This window comes from Crocodylus siamensis, chromosome 2, assembly GCF_052110815.1.
Source record: "Crocodylus siamensis isolate JL-2025a chromosome 2, ASM5211081v1, whole genome shotgun sequence".
NCBI lineage: Eukaryota > Metazoa > Chordata > Crocodylia > Crocodylidae > Crocodylus > Crocodylus siamensis.
In genome coordinates this window covers 13536404-13561153 of record NC_143396.1, presented here as the reverse complement: position 1 = coordinate 13561153, position 24750 = coordinate 13536404, and the positions used below count along the sequence as shown (strand labels likewise).

At 49.4% G+C, this 24750-nt stretch overlaps 1 protein-coding gene across 3 annotated transcripts in view; it reads right to left on the bottom strand.

The window, feature by feature from the left end:
- REEP1 (receptor accessory protein 1) overlaps window positions 1–22370 on the bottom strand; it is a 96761-nt gene extending 74391 nt beyond the window's left edge. Inside the window, exon 1 of one of the 3 annotated variants that reach the window (XM_090035345.1) lies at window positions 22108–22370. In XM_090035345.1, the coding sequence (XP_089891471.1) occupies window positions 22108–22139 (32 nt within the window). In that variant the 5' untranslated portion in view covers window positions 22140–22370. The remainder of the gene's footprint in view (window positions 1–22107) is intronic. The other 2 variants (XM_090035343.1, XM_090035344.1) reach the window with 2 other exon arrangements.
- Between the last annotated feature and the right edge of the window lie 2380 nt (window positions 22371–24750).

Genomic DNA, 24750 nt, shown 5'->3' with positions numbered 1-24750 from the left:
GAGCTGTTAAATATAGCACGTGGCATTCTTCAGCCAAGACTAGTGAGAGTGCTCAAATGGTCTGGAGACTGTGAAATACATGTAAAGTCATGCTGCCTAACATAGATTGCTCAGGCCCACTTCAAGGAGGCATTTAGGCATATGTAATCACGGTTGTTACAGCTAGAGATCTGGGTGCACGTCTACTGCACACTCACTGGGTGACCTCGGATGAGTCCTGTAACTTCTTTGGGCCTCAGTTTCCCCATCCTGTCAAATGTGAATCATGCAGTAATTTGCACGCTTCTGGAAGGGGTGGTGGGAAACAACTCACTGATTCCCAGATACGGGACTGTTCAGCCTAGAAAAGCAAAGACTTTGGGGGGATTTGGTGGCAGCTTACAAATATATCAAGGGAGAGCATCAGGGGCTAGGTGGACAACTATTCACCAAAGCGCCCCAGGGGAAAACCAGGAGCACAAGGTCAAACTTCTAGAAGAAGGTTTCAGGCCTGATATAAGGAAAAACTTCTTCACGGTTCATGTGACCAGACTCTGGAAGAGACTCCCAGCAGGAGTGGTGCAGACACCTACCCTGGAGATCTTCAAAAGGAGACTGGATACACACCTTGCTGGGGTGATTTGACCCTAGCTGTCTTTCTTGCCCAGAGTGGGGGGGACTGGACCCAATGATCTCACAAAGTCTCTTCCAGCCCTAAATTTCTGTGAATCTGTGCGAATCCGATTCAGTACAGCCACTTTATATCAAACCTCCATAAGAGCAGTTGAAGATGTCATTAAAAGAACGGCACTTGTTAGAGCAGGGTTAGTTAATTGGCTGCACTGTAATAATGAAGGGGTGTGTCCACACATGCACTTTACTGTGGAGTTGACTAATTAGCTCTGCAGTAAAGCATCACAGTCTATACATATGCCCATATTAGGGTGCACTAAACTAATTAAGTCTCCCATAGGATAGTACTTCCTGGGACAAGTAGTATCCTTTAGATACATGTGCTGCCTGGTCCACTCTGAAGCATCCTCATTCCCCAAGCAGCCCCTCTACTACCCGACGCCACCACCCAGAACCTGGGGCTGATCCCTGGGCTCCCTGCTCTAGGTTGGCTGCTCCCAGGCATGATGTCTTCACATATACCCAGGACCACCCCGGCTTGAACTGCTGTGGGCATGGGCACATGTGAACATGCGGCACCTGCACAGCTGACTCCAGTGCAAACCGCACTAGAGTTTATTCAGGTGCACTAATTTCACATGTAGATGTGCCCAAGAAGTCAGGTTCTGCTGCTAGAATTATTAAGACAGGTGGGCATGAAAGACAGGGTTTGTTTCAATGAGACTATTTATAAAGCATTTTTAAATCCTCATGTGAAACGTGCTATAAAAGGAAGAAGAGCATGATTATTGGTTTATTATTTTAAGGGCTGAGCCAGCTTAATGCCCCCAGCTGCAGAGCACAGTACCTACAGCTGGCCCACATGGTTTCAGCAGAGCTAGGCTGGTGAGTTCTGTACCGGTCAGAAGATGTTTATAGGCTCCAGCCCATAGGGTGGGCAGGGTTTGCACTGTCGGGGTCTCCAGCAGTGGAAGGAATGTGGTAACACTGTGCTCTTGTTATTCACTTCCTGTCCATGCAAGTTTTCCTCTGCTGACACCTGGCAGAGGATGAGCCATCACAACAGTACCTATGTCAGCCTATTCCTTTGAGTCACCCTAGGAATGTGACTGGGCCTTCCCTGAACACAGAAAGTGCCATACTGGGTCTGACCAATGGTTCATCTACTCCAGTACGAGGAAGGAGATACTGGCCAGAAGAAACTCAAGCAACTGTGGGGCTGTCTTCCTTTCCCTTGTCTGTGCACAGCTTTGGGCAGTGTCCACCAGGTCCTTAAATACATTCAGGGGACAGTGGGTGGTAGCTGGAGTTCTCTGGTGTCTTCTTCGGCACCCTAGTCACTAAACTATAACTTGCATTCCCGTTCCGTTTTCTCATGATCTGTCCAAAAGAATTAGTTGTGCATTTAGTAGCCTCCGTCTAGCCCTAGGGGGGAGCTTGTAGTTCTTGGTAAGCCTAGGCCTACCATCATTATACAAGAAACTAGCAAACTGCCCATCAAGAATGACGAGCCAGCAGAGACAGAGGCCCACTCTCCCTCTGCATCTGGCCCATTTCCACTCCCCCCACCCCTTCCCACTGCCAGTTCAGGTCAGGGCCCATCTCCTCCCACTTCGGCTCGGGGCCTGTTCCCTCACTTCAGCTCCGGGCCCATTCCCACTCCTCTGCTTTGGCCCCGGGCTGTTCCCCCCTCCCCTGCGCCACGCTGCACCTCTGCAGGAGTCACCGGGCTCCAATGGCCCCATTCACCATGAAGGGTGCCCCAGGCAGGCTGGGTTATAGGACCATCAGAGCCCAGCAGCTCCAGCAGAGATGTGGCACTGGGGACCTGGGGAGGCACATGGCCCCCCGGTCTGTGCATGGGCCAAGGGCGGTGGCAGCTGCGGGCTGTGCTCAGCCTCTGCTCCCTGCCCCCGGCTGCGGCTTTGACAGCAGTGTGGCACCATGTACCTTGCTGTCTGGCCTGGCCCACAGTGGAACTCGTGGGGCACCATGCCAAGCCACTGTCAAAGCTCTGGCAGGAGGCAGGGAGCAGAGACTGAGCACAGCCCAAAGCTGCCACTGCCCATGCACCATGCATGGACTGGGAGGCCACATGCCTCCCCAGCTCCCTGGTGCCACACCTCTACCGGAGCCACTGGGCTCTGATGGCCCCATGACCCAGCCTGGCCAGGGCCCCAGTCACTTTCGACGGCAGCTCATCCAGGGGTGCAGCACATGGCCCCCTGGTCTCAGTCTGTGCATGGTGCACAGGTGGCGGCAGCTGCAGGCTGCACTCAGCCTCGGCTCCCTGCCTCCTGCCACAGCTTTGACAGCTTGCGGGGCTCCGATGGCCCCATCCAAAGCGACTGGGGCCCCAGCCAGACCCCGTCATGGGACCATCGCAGCCCAGCTCCAACAGAGGTGTGGCACCGGACAGATGGGGAAGCACGTGGCCCTCTGGTCTGTGCACGCCACACGGGCAGCAGCAACTGCGGGCTGCGCTCAGCCTCTGCTCCCCACATCCTGCCATGGCTTTGACAGTGGCATGGTGCGGTTTCATGTGCCCCTGCGCGTCCCACCGCCTCTGTGCACCCCATGCATCCTGCCATGCGCCCTGGAACCTCCTCCTCCGTGTACCGTGCAACTCGACCGCCTGCCCCGCTCCCTGACCCCAACCACCCCCATCCTCTCCCCCTTCCCCTCCCCCTTCTCCTGTGTGTCCATTTGTTCCTAACGTGCTGGGCCAATTGGCACCCACCCTGCGGGTGGCATGTGCGCAGTTGGCCCGGAGCATTACAGACAGACAGACACACCGCCCGAAGTGCCACAGCTTTTATTATATTAGAATAGGCCTGTCTCTGACAGTAGCAGGAGTAGATGCTTTAAAGGGATTAGAGTATATGAACAGGGCATGTCTAGAGTGATTCAACCCCTGATATGCCATCCCTGGCATCTCCTATCACTGCTTCAGGGATGTCAGAAGATACATCCCAAGTGTTCTGTTTAGTGGGCATGTCTATGCATGCTATTAATGCTATAGAGGCTTACTACACAGTAAAATACCCTACAGTAAATCTTCCCTGGGACCATGTACATGAGCTTCCTGTTGGGAGCAAATTTGCTCCCATTGTGCTCTGGCCTGCAGCAGCCAGGGGGCGCTCCAGGCTTCCCTAGGGTGCTAGCCCAGGGACTAGCAGGGAGCACAGACCCATCCCCAAGTTCCTAGGGCCAGGTAAGCTCTGCCGCTGCAGCAACAGCTGTCTCCTGGGTTGGTACACATCAGGAGGGATCCTGATGTGAATGGGACCAGAAGATAGCTGCCACTGCAGAGCTCTCATTCATAGGTTCATTCATTGATAGATGTTAGGGCTGGAAGGAACCTCACAAGACCACTGGGTCCAGCCCCCTGCCCAAAGGGCAGGAAGTCAGCTGGGGCCAAATGCACATGGGGACAAACCCCATGCACATGGGGACAAACCCAGTACCCAAAGGGGCTTCCCCATGCAGCCAAGGACTAACCAGGAGCTGTTCTGCTTCTGGGGTAGCTTCCAGCCAGCCCTTGATAGGGCAGGGAAGTAGAGAGTTACCCCAACCTAGTACTGCTTGGTCCCAGCTCCTGGGATGAGCGGGGAGCTGAGCAGTGCCAGAACCAGGGGAGTTCCCTATCCCCAGTGGCCCCCTGGTATTGGGGCTCACTGGGAGCAAATTTGCTCCTGGTCAGTGTCTACACATGTTCTACTGCACAGTATGTACTATACAGTTATTTTACTACCTGTACTTACAGCAGTGGTGATATGTAGGGGGTGGACATGTACTCCGAGAGCGCTGGTGCATCCCCTGACCAGCCGTGCTGCCCGCTTAGGCAATGGGCAGGGGAGCAGACCAGAGCGCTGGTTCCCCCAATGTGAGCGCCAGCCAGGGAGCGGGAGCGCCAGATGTAGCGCTGCGGCCACTTCCGGGAGCACCACAGTCACTTCCTGGTTGGCGAGATTGGCCACGGTGGACCCCCACAGCCCGGTCACTGACTGGTTGCTGGAGGGGGCATGTGCCCCCCGACTAGGTGGCACCAGTCACCCATGATTTACAGGTAGTAGCTAACTGCACAGTAGACTATTTTACTGCATAGTAAACGGTGCTCACATGTAGCTGGTGGTGCTTTACTGCACAGTAGATTAGTCTACTGCGCAGTAAAGCATCTCATGTAGACATGCTCAATGGCTATTAATGTACCTGTTCTACGTGAATTCCTCTAATCCCTTTTTGAACCTGGCTGCCAAAACAGGTCTCTGAGGTTAATTATGAGGGTGCCACTTCCCTTGGGCTGCTCCAGGTTTGTGAATGGACTTAATCATTACAAACAGGCCCAGAACTGTGGGAGGCTCAAAGCTCTTTCATTTCCATGTGTGCTTTTCCAGCCACAACTGAAGATCTGGGCCCAAGTTTTCTGTTTCAAACTACCAGCAAGAATATTCCTTCCATTTTACTTTATAATTTTCCATAATCTCCTCTTGTTATGAAGCAAAGTACCATCACTATAATGAGATCATAGGCAATCATTTGGCTAAGTCACTTTCCCGTAAATTTCGCCATCTCTTCCCAAACCTATCAAGGCTGCACTAAAAGGCTGTAATTGCCCTTAAACAAAGAGATGGGAAAATATTAGTGGCTCTTACAATTATCACTTTTTCTCCAGCCTACAGTAACAGTCTAAGGCCCTGATCTCGAAAACCCTGCATGCCCCAAAACTGTAACCAAGTTTTGGGATGCACAAAAAAGGTAGGATTAACCCCTGATTCAAGATTCTCAAATAATGTATTTAATAATTTAGATATAACAATTAGAATAATCATAAGACCACAAAAAATAATTGCAGTATAACCTTTGCATATTTATATGGTATAACTATGTAGATCCTGCTTACTGTTGTTCTACTCATATAAGCATGTGCAATATCAATAAAAGCCTAGAAAACAAGTTTGCTGAGCTTTTAGAAACATTATTTTTCATTACTATCTCTTCATATCCTGGCCCTGCCTTAAATTTGAAGGTTAATTTACAACACAGGTTTTAGACTACATATCAAATATCATCCGCACCAAACAATGGCAGGGCTGCTAAAAAAAGCCTCTCTATTCTCACATGCCATCTCCTGTGGCGTTGAAACCTGCCAGACAGTTTGCATGGCCTGGTGCAACACACAGGCAAAACTATGGATCCTGCCTCAAGGATCTGACTTTACACATTGGCTAGAGGGTACATTCCAGGCACACAAAGTTAATCTGCCCAAATCTTCAGAGGAGTTGAGCTCAGCATCTCTGAAAATCTAGTCTCAAATTGCATGAGTCAATGACTCAGCCTCAGAAGGGCTCAGATTTTTTTGCCCCTATACCACAGCATGGTTGGTTATTGCAGGAAGGGTTCTCCCCTGGAAGTGTGTTTGGAGGAAGGGTCTGAAGGAAGTTGTTTGTGGGCTGCACAAGGAGGAAGAGGAGTTACAAGGACAGTGCGTCGCCCGATGAGCCAAGGCGCTGAGACCTACATTCGTGGAAAGTGATATCAGTGACAGCAAAGGGAGAAATGCTTCCAAAGGTTGCCATGAAACACTATCTCTCACGGGCAGCTGCTCAATGCCTCATCATGACATAAGCTAGGCACAGCCTCCCCGCTAGCCCAGCAGCCTACAGCACCCACCTCCCTCACTTCACCTTACCCTCGGGGCCAGTGAGATACAAAGCTCTATGCTCAGCTGTCCTGCCAGTACAGCTGTGCTGCACTCACCTCCCAGCTAGTCACTGGGACTGGCTTTGCTCACTTTTCTCTCCAGTGAGCAGGCCAGTCCTCAGTGAATTAAGTGGAGCCATCTAAGGCAGGATCAACTAGAACTGACCGTTAACGAAACCCCAGGGACCAACCAAAGAGCAAGCAAATCCTCCACTAGCCTTGAGGTACCTAAGCAAGTAGTTCAGGCTCCCAAGATCCATGAAATGAACTGTAGGTGGAGATTTGTGGAGACTACTGAAATATCTATTGTCCAACAAGTCCCACCAGGCTGCATGAGAGCTGAAACGCTGAAGACTAAAGTCCTTGCAAAGATGCTGACCTGTCAAGATAATTATTTTAGTACCTGAATAAATTATGCACTAAATGAGCCACAGGGTTCCCCCATAAGCAGCAACCTGCTTTGCTGTTTTCAAAGCCCTGTGTGCTCCCAGTCCCTTGTTGCTAACACATAAGCCAGAATTTATTGCTGATAAAATATACTTTAGCCCATGTGACTGCAAAAGAAAAAAAAAAACCTTAAAAAAGGTTAACCTGGACGTAAACAGATGTAGGGATAGCTGCCTGAGCCTGCAAACTGCCTAAAATGGTAACTCTGAGAGGTGTGAATTGACTAGCTCACATTAGAGATCAAAAGGTTGGTAGGACCTCAGAATTATCTAGTCCATGGGTGCTCAACCCCTGGTCTGAAGGTCAAATCCAGCTCACCGAGCTGCAGCATCTGGCCCACAGGGTTCCCCAAGAGTCAGGAAATTCGGCAGTCTGGGAGCAGCGGCAATTAAAATTGCCATCCCTCTCCCACTGCCAAATTCCCCAGCCCCACACAGCCAGGTCAGAGTCAGACTACAATCTCTTTCCTCCCATCTGGCCAGATTGGGGCCAGGACACAACCCCTCTTCCCCCTGCACAGCCAGATTGGGGCTGGGCTGCCTCCCTCCCCCGTCTGTGCAGCCAGATCAGGCTCACCAGCTGGATCCGGCCCATGGAGGAACCAGGCACCATCCATGTGGCCTCTGGGACAAAAACATTGAGCATGACAGATCTAGTCCAACCCTCTGCTCCATTGTAGGAAGGGGTATTCCCAACCCATTTTAGAGAGATGCTTTTCCAGTCAGCTCTGGTAGATGCCCAACACAGAAGTGTCCACGAACTCCCTAGTCCATTTGTTCCACTGTCCTATCGCTCTTGCAGTTATGGCAAGTGCAAAAATGGTCACGTGGGCACCTCATTAAAATTCCCCCGCTAACGTGCCAGGAAGGTGTCTGCCTTTCCTGTGTTGAAGTCACCCCTTCTTGTGTACCCTTCACCCCCAAATGAACCCTCCTGTCTGAAACGGCTTCCTCTGGGGGCTCATGAAGAACAGCAGCCATTCCTTTACTTCTGAAATTGGTCAGCTTCTACGATGCCAGGTATATTTAACAGCATTTCCCAGAATACTCCTGGCTTTGTCTTCAAGGTCCTCCCCTTACGTTGCATTAGGGTCAATGCACTCTTTGTATCCATAACAGGGGCAGATGGACACTGCTCCACTAATGTCAGTGGAGCAACACCAGTTTAACCCCTGAACATCTGGGCCACTGTATTTTTCAGGAATAAAGTATGAACACATGCAGCGACGTGCAGATTAATTGAAGTTTGTTTGTTATGCTTGCTTAAAAAACATTTTTTGGTTATGAGAAAATGGCTTGGGTTTGCATGGGAAACAAGACAAATGGATTTTCCAGTCCTATATTCCTCCTGTCTGCTACACCCCTTCCCCCAGAAACATGAGTTTTGCCACAAGCCAAGAACAAGAATTTTGTGGGAGCCTCATTAAAATACTGGCAGTCGTCACTGGCTCAGCCCTCCTGACAAAATAAAACTATTGCAATGATTTCATACTCAAACTGGTTTCCCTTGTTAAACCCCTCTATTTATTCCCATATGGAAAGGTCATATAAAGTGTAATAGGGAAGAACTTAGAAAGGTCCTGCACAATCAGCTTAAAAGCGTACAGAAAGGAAGGGAGCTAAAACCCTTTCTGTGGGTTTCTGAATCACCCACAGAATGAGAAGGGAAATGCCTATATTAAATTTTATAGGAAGCTACAAAAGACCTCAGCTTTTCTGCAGCTCCCTGCCCCTCTTCTCCTCCCCACCACCTCAGTTTCTGCAGCTCTGGTCAGGGATAATATTAATTCCATCCCCCTCAGTCATTTTGTAATTTTAAAGTTTTCACATCTTCAGTGTAGGCACTAAATCCTCCTATCTCAGTCATTCTCAGCCAGGGTGCCAGGGAACTCAGGGGTACCACCAGATCCCCTGAAGGCTGCCAAGAGGTGTGAGGGATAAGGGAGGTGTTAAGAGATAAGCAGATCAATGAATCAGATCAACCAGCCTCAGGCTTGTCCCTGCCTAGATGATCCCACCACCCACACTGCCCAGGTCCTCTGCGAGGAGGTAAGCACCCATAATATATAAATTACTTGTTGAAATTGAGCCACTTAATTCACAAGTGTTATGGAGGGTGCCCAAGTCCAGGGTGGGGTGCCTCAAATCCAAAAAAGTTGAGAACTACTATCCTATATTTCATTAGACCCTCTACCAGTTTGGACACTACAGCTACATGAATAATACAGGACTAAAGGTACTATATGTATCTTATTAGCTGTTGATCAACCCTTTGTAAGGGAATGGCAACAATCACTTCAGTACTAAGCACAGCTTTTTCCAAAGTGGTATCCAAGCTTGTATATGGATCCATTTGCTCTTGCAAAGCAGACAGTTGGTTCTATATTAAAGGTGGGTAAAACACAGCCGACAGGCCGAATCCAGTCTGCCAACCGATTGGAATTGGCCTGTGGGGGTTGTGGGCACCCCCCAGCTAATTGGATCTGGCCCGCGGGGGGCACCCACTAATTGCCTGGAACCAGCCTACAGCTGCCCCCATGGCGCTCCGCATGGGGCCAAGCCCTGTCTGGACCACCCCGCACTGTGCTCCAACCCGCACCCGCTGACCCGGCCCCAACCAGCATGCACAGCTTACCAGCACAGCTGCTCCTAGGACTACTGCAGCTGCCCAGGTGCTGCTCTGCTCCCCTTGCCTCCAGCAGCTCCTCCTCCTGCCCCTGTCGTACCGCTCTGGGCCGAGAGGAAGCTTCAGCCCAGCGGCTCTTGCCCCAGTGTGGGCACAGTAGGTAGAAGGCGGCTGGGGCTGGAGCCCGGTGTGCTAGGGCAGGAGCTTCCCAGCTCAAGCTTCCTCCCCACCCAGAAAAGCACAGCTCGGGCAGCAGCCACCACTGGAGGCAAGGGGAGTGGGCCAGCTGCACCGGGAGAGGCTGCGCTGGTAAGCTGTGCGTGCTGGCTGGGGCTGCATTGGCAGGCATGGGCTGGAGTGAGGGGTGGACCACCCTGGGTGGAGTTCAGCCCCATGCAGAGCGCTGTGGGGGCAGCCACAGACTGCACCACCTGGGCGAGCTCTGCTGCATGCACCCCCTGCCCCCTCCTCTCACCCCTGGCCGGATCCTGGGGTGAGCCTGGGCAGCACCCCCTCCACACACACATGCACGCACTCCCCTCCCCACACCCCTATAAGGCAGGGCCCACCCCCGAAACTCCACGCCATGACTCCAGCTTTGCCTACCCATCTCACTCCCAAACACAGCTCCCTCCTGCCCACCTACCCATGGCCCCATCCCACATAGGGAGTTTTAGTGTGTTGTTGCAGGCAGGGGGTGGGGTGCTCTGGCCCAGCCCATGACAGCTCATCAAAACTCCCTATGTGGCTTCTGGGCCCAAATAACTGCCCACCCCTGTTTTACAAGGAGCCAGTCCAGCCAGCCTATTGCATGCATCAGGATGGGAATTGAACATGCACCTGGATAGATATGTTTAATTTTCCAGTTTAGAAACCAGGGCTTTAGAATCTCCAAGTCTTCTGAAAAAGAGTCCAGGAATTCAATAGAATCTCAATGATTATGCACTAAAATATTGTTACAGCGTTCTCAATAGCGCTCAGCACCCATAAAGGATTTGTTACGCAAAGATCTCATCGCTTTTTCAAATCTTGATGAAAGAGCATTCCTCTTATAAAATGGTGAAACTGAGACACAAGGATGCCAGAAGATATCCCAAGCAGCCCACGGCAAAGAACCAGACTGTTGTGACCTCATGTGATCTGCTCATAAAATTGTGATTTTTAAGTGAGCTCTTAGATCCTTCTCCCACCACCTTCAGTGACAGATTTGTCATGGGAACAGTATGGGACCTTTAAAGAGGGATTATCACAGCACAGTAATTCTGAGAAAGAGACTGGTAACATTTATATAGGAGACAATTTTCTACGTGTCCTAATCTACTTGGTTTTATGTAGCAGCTTTCTTCTTTTGTTTGATCCTGCATCACAGCCCCTTTCCTGTATATAGGACATCACAGTTAGGTTGCCATGGAAATTATTGGGTTCTACGTAAATTCCACAAATCCAGACTTATGGAGCATATTCTTCTGTGGCTGTTGCTTTAATTATTTATGTCTGTAATAAATAACAGCAGGTTTCTCTTCTGAATGAAGAGCTCATGAACATTAACTTCAGAAAATTAAGCCTTTTGTTCAGGCTTCACCTTAAGCAGGGATGAAACAAGACTCCCCATCCCTGTGCTGCCAAAGTGCTTCAGCTCTGGCCTGGAGGGACCACCTTGAAGAAGAAAGGTGTCCTTCTGCCTCTGCCCATGACACTCTTGCCTCTGCTGAGATTTCCAGCAAAGAAGCCAGCTGGTGCAGTGGTTGTGTGATACAGACACCCGCTCGGTGTGATCTGCATGGAAGCAACCCAGGAAGTTCCCAAAGATCTGCCACTACATTGACAAGTCTACTCTCCCGCTGGTGCCCCTCAAGACTTGCAACCTTAGTGGGATTTCCGGCTCTTCAGCCAGATATCATCACTAAATCCTAGTGCTCTTTCCTGTACAACAGCTAAAGCAGCGGTTCTCAACCTTTGAGACTTGAGGCACCCCTCAACAGAGTTGAGCCCACCTCGGATCTTAGTTTTTACTTGTTTTCCAACTAGGAAAACAGCAGAGCAATTCTGGTGCAAAAGCAGTCAGAAAGACAGGGCAGAATGGTTTTAACAATATGGATTCCCATCTGAAGTTTATCTTGCGAATCATGTTTGCACAACCGACAGTGATAACACTGTGGAGCACTTGCTCCCCTAAAAGGATCTCAAGGCACCCCAAGGTGTCATAGCACCCTGATTCAGATCACTGAGCTAAAACAATCAGTCTGTTCCCTCCCCCACTCAGTGCTAACCCTCCATCCGGTAATACAATTGCTCTTGGAGGAAGCAGCACAATCCTGGGGGATCTACCTGGTGAATGGGGTACATCATCGGCTCTCCCCAGCACCTGTGGCTAGCTGGTTTCCTGGGACTTGTCTGGAGGGGATGGAGACAATGGCCTCCACACTTCCCTGCCCTGTTCTATGAGACCTGTATCCTGAGGATGTTAAAATGGGAGCTTAAGGGGATCATCTTCCTCTTCCATGAAAGAGGGGTTAACTGCTATGGCTTAACTGAAAGAGTGTGTACAGGGGCAGTTAGGGTATGTAGCTTCCCACTCTTGTTTATGTCATGGTAACTTGTTCCCAAGCCCATGCCCTTGTTATGCCTGATGAGAAACCATCTGTCCCAGCCACTCCTGGGAACCAATCCTCTGGTTTGCATTCCCTTTGGCCAGGATAAATTCTCCGGTTCTATTCGTGACAACTGCAACCACTTTCCCCTCCTCTTCAAGGCCATCCTTGTCCTTCCCCAGTCCTGAAATATCATTCTTAATCTGTCTCACCTGCTGCTCTGACCACACCTAGACTGTCCTCAAATTCCTCCACCATCTTTGGTACAACTCACTGCACCAAATCAAAGCCCTTTGTCTTCACTTTCTAGGCCCTACACAATCTGCTCGCTGTCACCCTGCCTTCATCTGCTTCTGCCAACTTCACTCAGTCAATACTATGCAGTTCACCCGTGCTCTTGAGTCCATCTCCCACACCCAGAAGTCAAATTTGCCTGGCTCGCAGCTCCTCATTCACCACTTCTGAAGGCTGCTACCTGAGGCTGTATACACACATACTAACTTTCTGACAGTTAAGCCAACTTAACTCTAAGTAGACTTAACTGTCAGAGAATACACATGCCTGTGGAGCAGAGTCGACTTAAATGCAGTGCAAGATAATATACCTCCAAGGTATATTATCTTGAGTTGCATTAGTTAAGTCGACATAGCTCACAAGATGGCTGCCCCCATGTACATGCGTATGCTCCCATGTGGCTTAATCCAACTTAGTTAAGTCGCCTTATTTTAAGTCGACTTAAGTACATGTGATATATACCCTGGGGTGATCCAGTATCGAAGCATTCATTTAATAAAGAGACAAAGCGGTTGTGAAGAAAACTGACAAAATGAAAGCCATCTGTGACCACAACCAGGTTGTCTTTCAGTTTCTGGAGATGTCCTGGCACAATAGCTCTCCTTTGTGTGAACTGCTCTTCTTCACTCAATAGGATATTCACTCTAAAGTTGCTCATTTAATTGTCAGGATTGTTAACTTCTCTGCTGCTGCTCAAAGCACACAAAAGACGACTATGAGAGGGGTCAGACAATGCCACTACACAGAGCATATAAAAAACAAGAGAACTATATTATGGAGAGCTGTGCCATCTCTGATGAAGGTCATTTTGGACTGGGTAGAGACTACCACAAATGTTTTCCTGGTTCAAACACTACCTGCTGCTCCATACATCAGAAATACCTCCACCCTTCCCATCACATTCACACCCTTACTTCAAACAACCACCCCATCCTTCACTCCATTGCTTAGTTGAGGTCCTATGCCCATTTTCTTAGTATAAAGTTTTCAGTCTAATTTATAATCATTTCAGCACAGCAGCCTTGCTTTATTATCTGCAGGCACAATGTTTAACATCTGAGAGTGCTGAACCCATTCTAATATTATAAAAGCCTCTGTCTATAGGTCCATAATGCTTTATTCGCAGTCTAATTGGCTGACTGAAACACCCAATCAGAGTGCTTCAAGAGTGTTTGGACAGGAGATGGTGAGGCGGACCACTGCCATGATAGTTTCATAGTGGGTAGGGTCAGAAGGGACCTGAGCAGATCATCAAGTCCAACGCCCTGCCATGGGCAGGAAAGAGTACTGACCCTGGCTAGGTGATTATCCAGCCTCCTTTTAAAGACCCCCAGGGTAGGAGCCAGCACCACTTCCCTTGGAAGTTGGTTCCATATCCTAGCCGGCCTGACAGTGAAGTAGTGCCTCCTGATGTCTAGTCTGAATTTACTCCCCGTCAACTTATGGCCATTATTCTTCATTACTCCCTGTAGTGCTTGGGGGAACAGGGACTCTCCCATAGCCTGTTGGTCCCCCTTGGCCAGTTTGTAGACTGCCACCAGATACCCTCTCAGCCTTCTCTTGTGGAGGCTGAACAGGTTCAGGTCCCGTAGCCTCTTCTTGTAAGCCCTGCCCTGCTGCCCCCGATCATGCGAGTGGCCACCTCTGGACCCTCTCCATGTTGTCCACATCCCTCCTGAAGTGCAGCGCCCAGAACTGGACACACTACTCCAGCTGCAGCCTGACCAGTGCCGCATAGAGGGGGAGGATCACCTCCTTGGACCTGCTCGAGATGCATCTGTGGATGCATGACAAGGTGCGGTTGGCCTTCCTGACTGCACCCCCACATTGGCAGCCCATGTTCATTTTGGAATTAATAATGACTCCAAGATCCTTTTCTGCCTCTGCACTGACGAGAAGGGAGTTCTCCAGCCTGTAGGTATGGTGCTGGTTCTTCCCCCCCAGGGGCAGCACCTTGCGCTTGTCAGTGTTGAATCCCATCCTGTTCTCATCCGCCCACGCCTGTAATAGTGGCAGGGACACAGGGGACAAAGTGGGGGGGAGGGGGGGACAGGCCCGTTCCCCCTTCCCCCAACCAGACGCAAAGCGAGGGCAGGGCTGGACACGGCGGCCATCAGGCCCTGACCAGGTGAGATGTGAGGACGGGGCCAGACTTGAGACTCTGTCCCTGCCTGCCTTGATGGTGGGAAGTGCACCTCCACCGGGCCCCAACAAAAGCTGAAAGGGAGGGGCAAGGAGGGAGGGAGAGGAGTGGGAGGGGGAGCAGGGGCACAGTGATGGAGCCCCACTGCTGCTGGACCCGGCCAACAGCTGGGACAGTGGGGAGCGGGAAGGGGAGGTAGGTGGATGCAGGTTGGGCAGACCCAGAGTGTGGGGGAGTGGCACCGGACCCGAACCAAGGAGAGGGGAGGAACAGGCCCAGACCAGAAGCAGTGGGGGAAGGGGAGAATGGCCAGACCCAAAGCATGAGGGAGGAGGGGAAGGGGGAGGGGGAGGGGCCGGACATGGGCCCCTGCCCCCCCCCCATGTCATTCTTGACAGGCAATTGGGTAGTAACAAATAGCAGCAGTAGTAGTAATAATAATAATAATAATAATGCTACAAAGAAGCCATCAGGCAGTATGGGATCAATCTCGTAACTCATTAATCTGATTTATTTATGTATTATTCAAGTAATCCATCCTAGGATTGGACTAGTAGGAGTCTAGGACTCGAGCATGGACCATGACTCCATCATGCTAGGTGCCGTATAAATTCAAAAAAAAATGACAATCCCTGTCCCAAAGAGTTTACAACTGAAATACAAGATGAAAGACAACATATGGATACTAAGCTACACTGCTAGCAAACAAAACCTGTAACTTAACATGTGATTAACTTTACATACGCAGGAAGTCCCCACCAATGTTGATGATGGGATATGGATATGCTTAAACGCTTTGCTGGTTTGGGGCCCACTTGAATATTGCCTGAATTCCTTTCACCTGTTTATTAATCAGTTATGATTTAAGCTGTCTGCGGCATCTCAAAGAAGATATTTTGTGAACCCAGTTCTCTGTTGCCCTGCACTGTATGCAGTCATTTACTCCCTTGCAAGGCAAGCATGAAATTAGCCCGGGTCAGATAAGTGGAACGCTTGGTCTGTGACATCAACAATCAGACTGCAACCTGGGCCACTAAGGGAGGGAAGTCATGTTTATCCAGAACGTCTAAACCTTTGCTTATTTTGGATAGAGCTATTTAACTAAGTTCCACCCCCCCCCACAAAAAAGGAATTTCAAATATTTTTTTTTTTTTACAAGGTACTAACCTGATAATTTCCCCTGTTTTCATATCACCTTTAAACACTTGGTGCAATGAGAGTGGAGAGGAAACATCCCCTGACACAGGCTTTCCATGTAACCTCATACAATCTCTATGCTGCAGGGTCCCCGAGTGTTAAGAGGAGATAAGGAGGCTTTTGAAAAACTGAGGCTCAGTTAATGCCTGGAAGTGCTTTAACATCATTAAATGGAAGGTGCCCACTACACAGGATCCCATTATTACAGCAACTGCCCAGGCTGGAGCTATCTCCTTAGTTATGCCCTCAGACCCCCAGAGTATTGCCCAAGCAGGGATTAAGAGCATCTTCAACACATTGATGTGGATGCATGAAAATCATCCCAACTGGGACTAATGATGTTTACAAAACATTCATGTTTGTGCAGGGAAATCTGGGTCACTACTGACAAACCACAAGGCAGCATGGACTCGATGATTTCCCAAGGTCCCTTCCAGCCCTAATGTCTATGAAATGCTATGAAATGCAAAGCAAGCATGTGCTAGCCTGGTCTGGTATATTATCACGTGAAGGACAAAGCAAATGTCCCACCTGTGCCAAATCATCTGTCAATGACTGTCAGTAACAGGTTATCTGCCGCCTAAGCACAGCAGCAGATACTGCAGCCTGTAACTGCATATGGCAAGTATAGGAGTGAGGAGACAGTCATGACAATCTCTGCCTTTTTAGTTTGTGAAAAGGACTTTTCAAAGTCTGCTGGGCTATTTCCATATGGCTCACACTAACTTTATCCTAGGTGGTCCATTTATTAGTAGGGTTTAGCACAGCCAACACTGAGATTTCACCTCAGAGCTGGTATTCAACCCATTCCCCTTAATGATTTTGGAATTACACTGTGGCAAAGCACAGGTTGTCCTGCCACTTTAAGGGATCTGAGCAGGCAGTAAGTAACCTGCAGGTGGGAGCAGGCCCAATCAGGCAGTCACATGTTGGGCAGAAGGCCTCCTGATTGGTGGAGAGGCTGGGAGCCGAGGTATAAGGCTAGACCCCAGAGCAGCACAGGCAGTTGCTGCAGGGGGTCAAAGGAACAATGTTGCCCAGCTGGCTCCTGTGCCCAGAACAGCTTGGAGGTCCAGGGTAGGAACTATGGGGATGGAAGAGGTCCCTGGTCCTGGGGCATGACCTAAAACTACACCCTGCTGGGGAGGATGGTGTGGTGGGGTTGCTGGGAAGGGCAGCTTCTAGGACATGCCACACCTGTGCCTCCCCAGTGAAGGGTGAATATGGGGCACCAGAAAGCCTCAGCCTCCACTGCCTTGCAGGTGACCCTGTAGAGGGAAAAAGGTTAAGGGAGCACACTCCGACAGAAGAGCACAGGGCCAAGGCCCACTGAGTGGGGCCTAAGGCAGGGTCCAGGCTAGGAGAACGTGGCCTGAGGCCCAAGGGGCATTAGGCCCATAAACACAGTGAGGGAGCTGGGTGTTGAGGCTCCAGCGGGTAGGGCAGAAGCCCCAGTGTGGGGGTGTGGGAAGATAGAAGCCCAAGTATGGGGGCACAGAGGGCCCAGGCAGGTTAAGGATGCCTAAGGCCAAATCTAGGTGAGGTGAGACAGAGTATAGCCCAGCCAAGGGGCCAGGGGTGTTTGTGGATATAGATGCTAGCTGCAAGGCATGGGATATGGTATAAGGAGAAGTTTGGAAGGGTGTATTCACCCTTGGCATCACAGTAATTAAATGGGCAGCCTCCTGCCTGGGAACAACTTAAACCACAAAGGCAAGGCAGGTGGGTGGACTGCCCTAGACGAGTGGTGGGCCAATATCTGGACCAGCCCCAGAATGGCCCACTTCTTACATGCATGATGTATGAGGTCCTGTGCAAATCTATCACACAGCTCTAGCTGGTGTTGTATGGAGTCCATCTTTTAGCATGGCACAGCCTAGATGGCAGCCTCAGCCAAGCAGGTGGTACATGCCCTGCCTTCCAGTTCACTGATGCTATGACCTATAAATGTCATAATCCCCGTCAGGCTACCAGCAAACAGAACTCAGTCTAATGAGTCAAAAAAGCAATGAGCCAACAAAGCATTAAGATGAAAACAGGATAATGCTCGGACATTATGCCCCAAGCTTAAGGTCTTGATCTTGTGTCAAGGCACTGAATGAAGTGCCACCCATCCAGCCTTTTTGCTGCGTTTGTTCAGATGTGATAAGGGCTAGGAGGGGGAAGTTATTATTTTTTTTTTTTTCAGTGGTGGAAACACCTCCTTCCCCACCCCTTACAAGTAAACTGTAAAGAGAATAAGTTGGGCAGGTGCCTGTTACTTTTATCATTTTATTTATGTTAGGTTTCCATGCTGCCCTTTCCAACAAAGGCTCAGGGCAGCTTAGAGTACGAGAACAAAACAACCTAAAAGCAAGAGAGCAAATCAAGAGAAGAAAACAAGTTACAAAAGCAAGTAGAGTATTATAAAGTACAAAACAATCCCCATGAAACAACATCCCAGCATGGCCTTGTTTGCTAGATGCCTACCCAAATAGGAAGGTCTTACAGCACCTCTAGATAACATCGAGGCTCAAGCTCTGGCGGCCATCAATGAGGAGGGAGTTCCAGGGCTGAGGAGCAACTGCAGAGAGCCAACTCCCATGGTATTCACTGTATGTGAAGCAAAATTTGGCACACTAACAGTACTAGTAGAAAGCTGCTCTCTGCTGACCTTGGGGATCATGATGGGACATAAAAGAGAAGGCAGACACTTAGGTACATAGGACCCAGATTGTTTAGGGCCTTATAGATCTAAATAAGCACCTTGAATTGCACCCCCAAAATTACTGGGACCTAATGCAAACTCTGGAGCTCTGTGGTCCTGGCAACTCAACCCCATCAGAAGGTGGCCTGTCATTGTCTGGAAGCTGCAGTTGGTGCAGACAGTCTTCAAGGGAAGCCTTATGTAGAGCACATTGCAATAGTTTGGCCTTAAGGTGACAAAGGTATGGATGATGGTGGCCAGATTAGAGTCTGAAAGAAAGGGTTGCAGACTTCTTACTTAGATGGGGTTGGAAAAAGGTGCTCCTAGCCACTGCCACCACCTGGAGACCTAAGTACAGAGGATTCTTGGGGAGAGCCTCAAAGTTAAGTGACAAAAGAAAAAAGTGAACCCCACCAATGATGGGTGTCTCAGTCCCCTCCATGTTTGCCCAGCACTATCTCTGTCTTATCTAGATTCAGATAGAAGCTTCAAAAGACTTTAATGTTATTTGTTTACATTGGAAGGTCAAGGCTCCACCCCTAGTAGGTGTAAATGGTATTTTCCAGATGAAATCAGAAGCTATTTACTGATTTCCAATGGTTGAGGATCTGGCCTTCAGACTTTTCCTGCCCTGGAAGACTGGGCAATTCTAAAACCGATTAAACGATTTCATAATAGACAAAAGAATGAGAGTACAGCAAACCAGGACAAGAGAATTCTAAATCACGTTCTCAGTTTTTGTTAGCACCTATTTATCTCAGAGTAAACACATTTCATTACTCTCATGCCTTCAACATGGGGGCATGGGGAGGGGGAAAAAGAGAAATCCATGGTTCCCTCTGAAGCCTCCAACCCATTCTCCAGCCAACCCAGAAAAGGCCAGACATGGTATTACTGGTACTTCAAGGTTATTAAAAAAATAAAATAAAATAAAATAAAATAAAATAAAATAAAATGTAAAGACTTGTTGAGGCCTTTTCTGAAGCCAAGGAGACCACATACTCAAGATTTTATCATCGCTTACAAGCCACCTTTAAGACATTGTGGGAATTTCTGTGTCCAAGTTGCTCCTTGCAATAACATTTAGCTCCAGGGTCTGCTCTAGTCTGACACGCCTTATGGATATCTCCCCCATGTGTTAAAATTCCAATGCCGTGTCACTAACTTTCAAAGTTGGTGGCATTTTTCATTTGTTTGATCCCAAGCACAGGAAAAACATCTCACAAAAAGCCACACAGTGCACATCTACATGAGACGATTATGCATATTGAACTAATTGTACTGCGCATTGGCGTGTCAAGCAAAAAGCATGCTAATGCTCTAATGTGCAGTAGATTTAGTCTGATGTGTATTAAGCATCACAAAAGGTGTTTATCTGTGCAAATGCACAGTAGCAGCAATTACAGGTGCTAAACTTAATGCGCCGTAATTACGGCATATTGATGAATGCATAGACAATGCCCACAGAGATTATTTCCATACTCCTGGGAATAATAGGATTTAGATATAATATTTTGATATATGCATCACTTTGCATCTTCAAAAGGCTTGCAGACAGCGTCCCCTGTCCATGTTAAGGTAAAACCAACTTGTAACCATCCAGAACATCCCAATGTCACAATGCCATGAGTCACAGGCTTCACAGTAAAAGAACCCAGGTACTTCTGCATCAAACCTACAAGGCACTACCACTTAAAGCAATAATACAGCAACCATGAACATTGCGGCGCAAGGCAGTAGAACAGAATTTCTAGTGGTTCATTTCACTTTGCAGATCGGAAAACTGAGGCATGGGGAAGTGGTGTTTGAGATCCTTTCTGCTGAAATCTAAGCATAAATGTGCTGTAATTACTCCATCTGATGCATAAATGTGCTGTGAAGCAGCAAATGCCTCTCCAGGATGTACCAGGATCTGCCATCTTCTGATGGTGAAGATTGCAACCTACTGGTAATGAAAACACAACACTGTTAAGGCCTTGTCCTGCTCTCACAGGAGCAGCAAAAAAATCCCCTTTGCTCCAGGGTTAGCAGGATCAGGCCTTAAAAGAATAAACCCTTTGGGCAGGGACTGTCTTTTTGTTCTGCATTTGTACAGAGTCTGGCAAAATGAGTTCCTGGCAATAACAAAAGGAAAGAAGGTGATGAACGCATGCCTACCATTCAAGTTGAAACAAGCCATTGTTTAGAAGAGGAGATATGGACATAGGGATGCTGAAGCTGACAGCTGATCTCTAGTGGATCTCTCGTGATCCACGGTCAAAAGAAAGCCTAACCCACATACTCCAAGTCGCATTGTGGACCTGATCCAAAACCTTTCGAGTCAGTGGGAGCTCTAAGAACATAGCGCCACAAATCAGGTTACCCTTTCCTCAGAGACCCCACCCAAAAGTAAGGGCCTTCATGAGGCATCTTGAGTGATACCTATATTTAGGACAGAACTACCTATAGCAATGAGTAAACTGGGCATGTGTAAGAAGCTGCACAAAGAAAGAGGCAGCTGAATGCATCATGTACTATTTCTTTGAGAAATCTCCCCGCCAACTGATCATTTATTAATTCATTCGGGGTTCTACTAAAATAAATGACTGGCACAACTCTCCAAACTCAGAGATTTGATGCCCGCCCACCCCGCTGTGGAAGCCTGAAGAAAGCACGATGGTCCACTTGTTCACTGAATTACCTTGCTGCAGAAACCCAATGTCCTATGCCCCACCCTAACCCGCTATTTGCCCAACACCACATGCGTTACATGGTACGAGGCATAAGTTAAACTGCTGCCTTTCATTTACGTCCCTTTGTTTCTAAGAACTCTTGGTGACATGATCACAAACTGCTTTCTAGTGGTGGGATTTGGAATAGTGGAAGAATAGCAGCCTTGGACAACATGACAGGAAGCAGACAGGATATATTGTCATCAATAAATACCTGCAGAGTCGTATGAAACCATTTCAGTATTTAACATGCTCCCCCTGAATATAGTGCTGGTCCAACAGCCACTAGCAACAGCTGCCAGATTGCATCACTTGGGCATTTAAATGCTTTTCTAGAAACCCCCAAAAGCTCCACATCTGACCACTCCCGGGCTCCTCGTGATTACGGAGACAGCCAAAACCCACCCCAGAGTCCCGCGCATCCCAATCCCACTGGCCAGTGGAGACCTCAAACGCATCCCTTCTAAACGGTGCTGAACAGGCATCATCGCAGCACATTTCTTCCAGACAAAGAAAGCGACAAGGCCTTCGGCACCCCACCCGCGATGACTGGCGAGCCCTGCCTGCGTGCGCCTGGAGCTGCTTCCCAGGATCGGTGCCCTTTATAAACAAGGGCGCTGATCCCCGCGCCGCGCTAACCCAGCCCTGCCAGACTGCCAGCCAAGGGAGCTGCGCCCAGTCTGCCCTTACCGCAAGCCCGACACCCCTAGCTCTTGCCTCCTCATGCCCCCCACATAGCTCTTCCTGCCAGAGGAGAGCGATACACTGCCCCTGGGGGGCATCTCCAGTGCCCTCCTCCATATCCCCTCCAGACTGGCACCAGGGCAAGCGGGGGGCGGGGGTGCCGCTTCCCCAGTGTGGCATTCAGAGCCGGGGGTGGAGAGGATCGTGTCACCTCCCGAGGGCAGAGATGCCGAGGAGGAGCCGGGCTGCGGGCAGCGCCCGGCCCGGCCCGGCCCGGCCGCACAAAGCCCTGCAGACGCGGCACCCGCCTGCCCCGGGCAGGACATCCATGGATAGATAACCCTCCTCTCCCCGGTTATCACGTTTTCGGGGCGACCCCACGCCATCCGCTCCCGGCGGGACGCGGGCACTCACACCACGAGCCGGGAGATGATCCACGACACCATGGCGCTGCGGGCCCCGCTCTGCGGCGGGCGGCGGGCGTGCGGGCGGCGGCGGCGACAGCGAGCCCGAGCCCGGCGCGCGGCTCAGCCATCGGGCGGCGCGGATCGGCGCAGCCTCACGCAGCCGCAGCCGCCGCCGCCCCGCGGGGGGGGCCTGGGCAGGGCCGGAGCCGCCCCCTCCAGCAGCTGGCCCGGCCTGCGGCGGGGTGCGGCCGCCGGCCCCCGCACGCGCACGCGCGCCCCCGCAAGAGCAGCGCGAGTGCCCCGCGGGCCGCGAAATCAGCCCCCACGAGAATAGAACACGCGGGGTCGTGACATTTGCCCGGCCAAGGCAGGGGGGCACTGCATCACTTCGTGCTGACACAGCGTCGTCATCATCCCCACAGCCAGGGCAAGAGCGCTGCTGGGCTCTGGCTGTCCTGGGTGCGCCTCTTTCACCGCATGGTTGGGATTCAGACCAGCCACTCCAGGTCTGGTAGGGCTAGTGTGGCCCTGGTGGTCCAGGGAGGGCGGCGAGAGGCAGGGGTGGTAGGCGAGAAGCGAGGATGGTCCAGGGAGGGCGGCGAGAGGCAGGGGTGGTAGGCGAGAGGCAGGGATGGTCCAGGGAGGGCGGCGAGAGGCAGGGGTGGTCCAGGGAGGGTGGCGAGAGGCAGGGATTCTTGCGAGTGTTATTTTTTATTGGACCAACTGTGTGGTTGGGAAAGTTTTAGACACGCTTTCAACCCCAAGAAGAATGCCCTGCCTTCCAAAACCTGGCTTAATCTGTTCTCAACCATGGTCTTGGTCCGATAAGAGAGAGAGGGGAAAAAAAAGTAATATTATTAATATTAATATCACCCACAAAAATCCTTGCCTTCTACTAAATTCTCCCCATTTACAGGGGAAGGTTTTCCTTTTTGGATGAGTTTTCAGATGGGCTTTGCAGTTTTGTGCTGTTGTTACAGTGAAGGATTTTTCTGTGCACATCAGTGTCTCATAAATCTTCACTGTAATCTTCCAAAATCTCCCTCATTCATATCCTCATAGCGTGGCTGACCCACAGGGTAGACTAGAATCCCTGCTCAGACCCAGTCCTATATTCTGGAGATCACAGTCGGGAGGAGAAGGTGAAAGGACCTTAAAAAGGAAACAATGAAGGAAAGAAGTAGAGAAAAAAAGATTAAGAGCATGGAACATAGTAGCAGTTTCCAAATATTTGAAAGGCTGACAAAGAAGATAGGAAACATTGTTCTCCATTGGCAGAGGGCAGGACAATGGGCAATGAGTTCAAACTGCAACATATTACATTGTGATTAAATCAAATTGTCATCAAATCAAAAAGGAAAAAACCCTCAAGTGTAAGAGCTGTAGGACAATGGAACAAGCTGCCCGGGCTGGCTGTGGAATCTCCTTCACTGGAGGTTTTCGAGAACACCCTGGATAAACATGCCTGATGTCACAGCCATGTGGGCAAGGGGTTGGATTAAGCAATGCCCCCCGCCCCCCCCACCACGAAGTCCCTTCTATCCCTTTAGTTCTATATTGCAGTATTGTATGTATGTGAATAGTTTCACACCCCACCCCGCCCTTGGAATCAAGACAGCACAGGAAGCACCAAAATATCAGACATCAAATCTGCTATTTACGTTACAATCATGCTAAAGGTTTCATTGTGTTTATAAGCTATATGTCCGGACATGAAGGGAAAAACTGTATGTCTGTTCCCCAAAGAAAAGGGGGGGGGGAAAAACCTAACAACAGGTGGAGTAATATTATTAAATCCATTTTAATGAAGAACTGTATCACAGAAAGGTTAAATGACTTCACATGGGAGGTAGCAGAGCCAGACAGATCTTCTGAGCCCCAGTTCAGTGCCTTGCTCACAACCCTTGCTCATATGTTAAATAATTACATAAATAAAAGCCCCATCCTCTCTCACAGGTAAGAAATAGTAAAATGATAACAATACCTGGCTCTTACATAGCATTATTATTCCAGTAGATCTCAAGGAACTTCAAAAAAAAAAACAAAAACAAAAACAAAAAAAAACAATCAGCATTACATTGCTATTTATTCCCTTTGAACCCAATTCCCAGAACTGTCGAGCCCCTGAAGTTCCCGTTGTCTTGTCTTCAAGTGGAATTATAGATATTCAGTGGCTAAAAAATAATAAATCAGATTTTACATACTGATCTCCCAAGAGATTCAAGCACTTAAATTTGTCCCATAACACCATAATCAAAATTGCTCTACTTCCTGCAGTAGGTCTCTTCCAATGCTAGGGGGAATGTTTCTGCATATACATTCAAGTTACTCACCTACAAACCATGTTTCAGGATATCAGGAACAAAAACAGGCCTTCCACCTTTCTTAGCTATACACCACTAGTACGACACTGGACACTGGTATGGGTAGATCCAGGATTTTGAAACAGGGAGTGAAGATGGTGTGGCACATCCCATATCACAAAACATTTTTTCTCCAATTAAAGAGAAACTAGATGCTTTACTAATGTGCTAGGGAGTTAGCTCTATTACTCAGTTTAAAATTAAAAGCAAAAACAAATAATTATTAGAATGTGCAGTGATTTGCTAGACTACACAAAAAAGTATTTTTTTAAAAAAGCACCACAAAC